Source organism: Meleagris gallopavo, chromosome 5 (genome assembly GCF_000146605.3).
Source record: "Meleagris gallopavo isolate NT-WF06-2002-E0010 breed Aviagen turkey brand Nicholas breeding stock chromosome 5, Turkey_5.1, whole genome shotgun sequence".
Lineage (NCBI taxonomy): Eukaryota > Metazoa > Chordata > Aves > Galliformes > Phasianidae > Meleagris > Meleagris gallopavo.
In genome coordinates, this window is record NC_015015.2 from 1,319,436 (window position 1) to 1,327,392 (window position 7,957).

Consider the following 7,957-nt stretch of genomic DNA (forward strand, 5'->3'; position numbering starts at 1 on the left):
ATTTTTAATTTATTGTTATGATCAATAACTTATGAAATAAGAGCAGCCCCGTGGAGAAGGACTTGGGGATCCTGGTGGACGAGAAGCTGGACATGAGCCAGCAGTGTGCGCTTGCAGCCTGGAAGGCCAGCTGTATTCTGGGCTGCATTAAAAAAGGGGTGGCCAGCAGGGAGAGGGAGGTGATCGTCCCCCTCTACTCGGCTCTTGTGAGGCCCTCTATGGGGCTGCTGAGTTACGGCCTGAACCTCTGATTGATCACCTGAGGCGAGCAATGAGTCAGCCAGGGGAGCACAGGTGAAGGCAATTCTCCTGTGCTGCAGGAAGGGGTGGAGCCTGGCTGCACCTCTCCTAGAGCCATTTAAGAGCTGACTGCCAGTGGGGAAGGAGCTCTCTGGAATTTGCTCCATCGGAGTTCATCTTGTGAGCCCAGGACAGGGTGAGTGACTTTCTCTCATTACTCCAATATAAATTATATTAGCCAAGTTCCTGGATATATATACACACCATCTGTATATCCACTGATTATACAGGCCCCATCTGCAGTGCTGCATCCAGGCCTGGGGCCTCCGGTGCAGGAAGGATGTGGAGCTCTTGGAGCGGGTCCAGAGGAGAGCACTAAGATGATCAGAGGGCTGGAGCACCTCTTCTATGAGGAAATGTTGAGGGAACTGGGCTTGTTGAGCTTCGAGAAGAGAAGGCTCTGGGTAGACCTCATTGTAGCCTTGCAGTACCTGAAGGGAGTGTATAAACAGGAGGGGGAACGGCTGTTTATGGGGATGAATAGTGATAGGTTGAGGGGGAATGGTTTTAAACTGAGACAGGGGAGGTTTAGGTTAGATATTAGGAGGAAGTTTTTCACTCAGAATGCGCTGATGCTTTGGAACAGGTTGCCCAAGGAGATTGTGGATGCCCCATCCTTGGAATGTCTAGTGACTGGCAGTCCTGCTCATAGCAGGGAGTTGAAACTAGATTATCTCTGAGGTCCTTTTCAATCCGGGCTATACTATGATTCTACGAAACAACTGCACATATCAGTCAAGAGAGGCACTGAATTTCTTTAAGGGGCATAAAGTAATTTATTAAAGTAATAAAAAGTGAGGCATTGCTTGATATAAGCTGCAGCATGCTGGATACTCACTCTGAAAAATGAGTACTTCAAGTACTACCTACCAATTTTGTCACATTCCCCCATTCCTGCTGTGGTACCTAACTACATCTAATTCCCTTCTCTCTTCATCTATATCCATGACCTCTCAGTGCTGCAAAGTCAGGACACCTTTCTCAGCCTTTCCCTATAAGAGATGTGGCCAGTGTGCACCTTCCATTCGCATGCTGATCCATCAGTTAATCACTCTGCATTTCATTTCATTAGCCAGCTGCCCAACCAAATGGGGGCTAACAGTTTTCCTGGTCAGTACCATACTGTGAGCAGGCAATGCTCAAGGACCAGCTGCAGCCAACATTACCTCTCCCACCACACCAACTAAGCACGCAAGGGCTTCTGCTTGGGCATGGCTGTCTGTATCTCTGCATGCAGTGGTACCATGCATCTCCAGAATGCTTGGTTTTGAAGTACCACTGCGATACATACAATGAATCTGGGACGCCATTCAGATTAATACGAGTTCCCATTTCTGCAGTGTGATCTCTGACAGGGTGAAAATACCTGTTCTTCAGACTTAATACTGAATACTGCTATGACCTCTAGTGTAAAAAAGAAGAAAAAAACACACAAAAAACCACAAGGAGGAGTTAAACAAATGCTGTCAGATTAGAAAGAGCAGCAGGAATACTGGCACGGCCGTGAGCCACCCAATCAAGCTGTTTCAACTCAGCATTTGCTAACGAGGCTCTGTCAAATACTTTTATAAGTTAATAACCAATTCTTCAAGTTCCAACTTGAGAAAGTACCCACCTGTATTTTATTAAGGTTATAAACAATAAATCAGATGTGAAGGACAGCTGAAAATAAAACTACCCAGAGAGCCAAATAGGCATTCCTTTGCAACAAACTTTGTGATGTCTAAGTACTAACTTGAGTCAATCCACTAGGCACGCTTACAAAATGTTTTCTATAAGACTGTTAAGAAAAACACAGTATGTATTGCTGCATAATTTTCACTATGGAAATTTTTGTTATGAGACTTCTGATGAAAATGAAAACATTTTGAAGTTTGTGAGATTCAAATCCTCCACTTAAACTCAGCCTGAAAAGTTCCTCAGGAGGCGCATCCTTCCACTGAATTTAGTTTGTAATAGACTTTAAGACAGTAAGAATGCAAGCAGCTTTTTGACTTAAAATATATGACATCCTCTGCCTTTTTTGTGATTGCAAAATTCAGATGTGTACATAAATCTGATAGGACACAATAGATCTTTTCTCTCTGGAGATAGCTGTCTTTCCTCTACACAAGCTCAATTCTTGAAATTATTTTGCTTCATTAAATTAAATTTCTATTAATGTCCTTTCTTTTTATTGCTGCTGTCAGTCGTTCTCACCTATGCTTAATGCTCTTTGTTTTAAAATTTTCTACTCCTTCAAACAGATTAAGTGATCATCTTAACACTTTCTTTGTATTTATATACACACACCACCCCTTCTGATAAACAGATAATCTTTGTAACACTATGTGTTAAGTGGCACATTTTATTTCCTTTCCATATTAAAAATAAGAGCTTCCTGCATGCTCCCTGCTCAAATTACATGGATTTTCTTTAAGATTAGGGCATACATTGTAACAGCAGCATATAATTTTCCTGCACAATAATTTTTTTTCCAGTTGAAAGGTATCCTATAATATCATCAGCATCAACAGGAACAGACACCTGATTCTCAGCAAGACAAAGCTTCTATGTTTGGTGACTTATTCTCTGTAAAATCAGCTTTCAGATGCAGAGCAGCTACAGAAAAACTTGCAAACAAAATCTGGCAACCCATTCTTTGGCCACAAAACGCGAGGTCAACAGATATAAAAAAAAACTGTACCAGCAAGCTTCTGTAATTTCTCCTTCTTTGTTACTCTGATTTTATCTTCTGCTAGTTTTATACACGCTCAGAAAAGGGAGGTGGGCATTGTCTCTCCTAAAAACCCATTTGATTTTTTTCTTGTTAAAACTACAATGTATGTAATTATGGATAAGAAGGTCATACATACGTAACATCTCAAAAACATCAGTATATTCTGAAGATAAAAGATTAACATTTTTATCTTTAAACATAATAATTCTCAAAATCTGTTTTGATTCATTCCAGAACATGGAATCTTTGATGCTTCAAAAAGCCCCTTGAAATGAATGTAAGGCAGCCAATTACAGCTGTGCTGGTTACAAAATACGCATTTCTAATTGAATTTTTTCTCGAAGTCACTGGCTGAAGCTTTGTGCTAGAGAAGACAATGAAGTACAAGCCAGCATACATTTAAGTTCCATTCCTTAGGAAAGCCTAATGATCAAATTGCTAGACTTTGTGCTCAAAAGTCTGCCATTTCTGGCTGCTCTTATTAAAGAGTAAGAAGCATTAAGATGGTGCTGGTGCCAGACAAATGAGCATGCAAAAATTTTACAATGTTTTCAATTTCATGGTTGCAAGGATATTGTGTAAATATCAACTTTTACTTAAATGTTTAGATGGTAAGAAGAAATAATGTAATAACAACAACAAAATCATTATTTTTAGGTCAAACCTGTATTGTTTTGTGTATCCAATTAATACTATCCTTATAGACAGAATAGACATCATCCAGAGTTTGCAGTGAAATAATTTGCTTGAACATTCATTGAGACTTCGCCAAATGAATCAAGTTAGTATGGCAAATGAAAAGATGGCAGAATGGTAAATAAATATGCTCACTCAAGAAGGGTACATTTGCATGGTTTCATTTTTTATGGTTCATTAACCATTTCCATCATCAAACCTTTAGAATCAGTAAAAACAAGTTATATTTTACAAATTAATCATTTTAAAGAGAATTTCCCTTTCAAAATAGTTCTTGCAAGCTTGTAATTCAACATTTTTTTACTTGCCTACTACTTTGCGTTGTTAAAGTCAATCCTGAGGTATCACTGCAAATATAGTTATCTTTTAGATGACATATGGCAAGATCTCCAATTCTTTGCAGCTTTGGAAATTTACATCCGCCTGTTCATTCAGGATGCTAAGTGAACAATGTGTTGACAAACACACAAAACAGCAGATGGCAAAAAACAAACATTCAACATGAAACACTGAAGATCATCTGAAGAAATCGTAGACATTTGCCATTTTTATTATAACAGCAGAATTATATTTAAAAATAAATTCCACCATTTATTATGCTTGATGCTGATGAACATCTGTGATCAGAATATTCTCCACAAGGGAAGTCATATTAATTGCAATTTGCATACAAGATGTTAGTTGCTTTATAAACTTTTTAAGATAGCAAGCGCTGACCACATGCATTTGTCAAGAAGTCTTTAAACAGGCAGTACATGGCAGTGCTCACCATTCATCCTAGCTTTCTAACTTGGAGTTGCTCTGCTAATTCACTACCACCACCGTATCCAAAAACACCTGCACACAGACTCATCCTCTGCCTCCAGCAATACTACTACACACAGTAGCAGCTTCAGAAAACCTTAAGTTAACAACTTATGACTTAGAAGTGTACAACCACTAAGATCTCTTAAGTACAAGCTTTATCTGGGGAGAAAGGGAATTAATTCATGTGAACAGGATGCAGCAGGTAAGATGAGAGGCCGTAGTGAAAATACTAAGTCATGGCTTGAAGCAGTGATTGAGCACCTGGTGGGAAGGCAGGGCCAACCCAGGGGATCTCAGGTGCATGCAATGTACCTGAGTGATAGAAAGGGCTGGAGCTAGGATCCACCCCTTTCCAGACCTCATTTAGGGTTGGCAGTGGAGGTGAGAATATCTCTTGCTGGAGATTTCTACCTACTGGAGACCTTCCAAAGGTAAGTAGCTCTTGTCTTTCATTTTGTTATCTGTGGCTACTACATTTGGGCTCATTCTCATTTGTTACAGTTAAAGACTTTGCCATCCTACCATTATCACAGTACTTTCCATCCCATTATAGCATTACAGAGGTCCCTCTAGTGCTACACTAGTAGTGAACACTACATACATTCCACCCGTATTCAGAAGTCCACAGCTCATTGGTTTCTGGATCTGAGACTGTATTTTTGTGCTAACGAACCACCACAGGCTTCTCTTTCATGAACTTCTAACATCTTAAATCATGAAACACTTTGGGTCAATGCAATGACTTTCACACTGGAACCATGCGTTCTGTATTGTACTGTCACTCCTGCAGCCAGTGGCTTACAGGATGTATAAAAGTAATTGATTTATTACCACCATGCCTTTTCAGACAGTAGAATGTGCTAGATGCTGCATCAATAAGTACATATAGAAAAACAAGAAAAACATAGAGTATAAGAAATATAAAATATAAAAATATATGAAAGATATAGAAAAACAAGAAAGGTCTGTAAGCAGCTCTTCTGGAAGAGAAAGGCTAATAGTGACAGATGTTGACTAACAACCGACAAGCAGCAGATCTGCCTTGGAGAAAATACCTACAAAACAACATCAGTGTGGCTTTTTAGTCAGAAAAACAGATCCATTACTGATAACAGGGGGAAAAAACCCTCTAGAGCTAAACAGCATAAAAAGGAAAAAATAATCTTAATGTTTGCTAGCATTTCCCACTCTCTTTTCAGAGAGCACTGACCATTTAGATCACAAATGCACAAATTCTAAAGTTAAGTCTCTACATGAAAATTTTCCACCTTCTAGAAATATAGCAAGATTAGATGTGCATATACTAATACATACATATATATATAATATATATATATAGCCCTGCAAATACTAGTAGTCTAGTTTACAAAATCGCCTACCTAAAAGAATACATAAAAACTGAGGTCTGCTCACCTTCTTTCTTCTCTGGGTTGCCATTTTTTGTTATGTTTAGAACTTTAATTTAAAAATTAATTGAGTTAAAAAAATCCTGGGACTTCTGCAAGTCTATCAATTTGGCCATTTTAATCAAACAGTATCATATATATGCCTTATCGTGCTCTTAAAGGTGGGCTTAGTAATCTCTTGATTTGAAATGTCTGAATTATGTGGGGGGGTTAAAACAGAGGAACCAAGTTAACTTGAAGTAATCTCATAGAGCTCTGAGTCTTCTACATATGAAAACTATGAGAATGGGAAATATGAACACTAAGTTCATGTCTTAAGGCATGACTGAAAATATGACTCTACAAAAGTGCACAAGAAGCCTTCAAATATAACATAAATTGATATTCCCAAATTTTCATTCTATACATTCTACTACTGCAACGTATCTGGAAGAACTTTTTTCTTATATCCAACCTGAACCTCCCTTAGTACAGCTTGAGGCCATTCCCTCTTGTCCTGTTGCTGTTTCTGAGAAGAGGCTGACCTCTATCTCATTATAACCACCTTTCAGGGAGTTGTAGAGCAGTAAGTTCCCCCTCAGCCTCCTCCGCACTGAACGGTTCCTGTTCCCTCAGCCGTTCCTAAGACTTGTGCTCCAGACCCCTCACATCCCTGTTGCCCTTCTCTGGGTGTGTTCCAGGGTCTCCACATGTCTTTTTTGTAGCGAGAGGACCAACACCGAACACAGTAACTGAGATGCAGCCTCACCAGGGCTGAGTACGTAGGGAGAATCACTCCCCTGCTCTGGCTGACAACACTATTTCTGATGTGAGCCAGGATGCCCCACGCTTGTAGCACTGCGTGAGCTTGTTGTAACCAAAGTGTAGGATCTGACATTTGGTCTTGTGGAACTTCGTTCCCCTGGCCTCACCCCATTCAGGTGAATCTTTAGGGCCTTCCTACCCTCAGGGAGATTGAGACAATCCCCAGCTTGGCGTCATCAGTGAGGATGCACTCAATTTCTGCATCAAAGCAGCAGTTTTTACTTTATTAGTTTCTAAAATTTAGTTCTGCACACCTAGCAGAATGATACTTACTAACAAAGCCAGCCTTTGGTATTTCTGCTTCAGTTCTGCTGGGCTGTCTGATGGCTGCGCACCCAGGATTTGGTACCAGTCCTTTCCTTTTGTCTGCCCCAAGGCCATCTCTGGCAGGCCTTGGTTTGCTCAGTGCTGTGTAAGAAAAGGCAATAATTCTAAGTACAGTTTGAATAAGGAAGTTAAGAAAAGTGAGGAGGGAGGAACTACAGGCAGCTGGTAACACAGCCTGCAGGCCACAGGGACAAAAAGAATAATTAGTGCTTGTTTGTGTTGTTTAAAACACTACTGTAAAGGGCAAAAGGTAGATATGAATTGGTAGCAGGAAAGAGAAGACACGCACACTGAAATTTAGGATTAAGAACAATTTTTAACAGAGCATGATTAGCTGTTGCAACAGACTTTTGCAAGTGACGAAATGTCATCTCTTAATATCAACAATCAGGCAGAATATTCTGGACTCAGAACAGCCCTGCAATAAATAGAAAACAGTAAGGGGCTGAGTGCTTCCATTGGCATTATTTGCATGGAGATAACACACACTTGGCATATTGCTCTCTTAGGTGCTGCTTCCCGTCCTCGTTCTATGCGTGGCTCTGTTGCTGGACTTAGAGACTCTTAGGGAACGACCCTGCGTTTCAGCTGCTCTTTTGCAGCTATCTATGTTTTGAGCAATGCGCGCAGCCGATTGATCGGGGGACCTGATCAGGGGGAAGTGACGCTGTGCCTCAGCAGGGAAAGAACTTGCTACTTGAATAGAGGAAGAAGAGGCTCTCGTTCGTTTGTTTATTTAACTGCCGAAACAACGAGGCTCCCCGGCCGTTACGCCGCAGGCTGAGCCCCTTTCCGCCATTCCGCGCCATTCCGCGCCATTCCGCCCCCTTAGCGCAGCAGCGGCGCCAGAGCCCACCGCGACTGCTGGCACCAGCGGACGGCGGCGCCAGACCGACCG

At 40.8% G+C, this 7,957-nt stretch overlaps 1 protein-coding gene across 1 annotated transcript in view; it reads right to left on the reverse strand.

Annotated features, from left to right (window-relative positions):
- DNAJC24 (DnaJ heat shock protein family (Hsp40) member C24) overlaps positions 1 to 7,160 on the reverse strand; it is a 29,504-nt gene extending 22,344 nt beyond the window's left edge. The window contains exon 1 of the mRNA XM_010710695.3: positions 7,006 to 7,160. Within this exon, the coding sequence (XP_010708997.1) occupies positions 7,006 to 7,113 (108 nt within the window). The 5' untranslated portion in view covers positions 7,114 to 7,160. The remainder of the gene's footprint in view (positions 1 to 7,005) is intronic.
- Between the last annotated feature and the right edge of the window lie 797 nt (positions 7,161 to 7,957).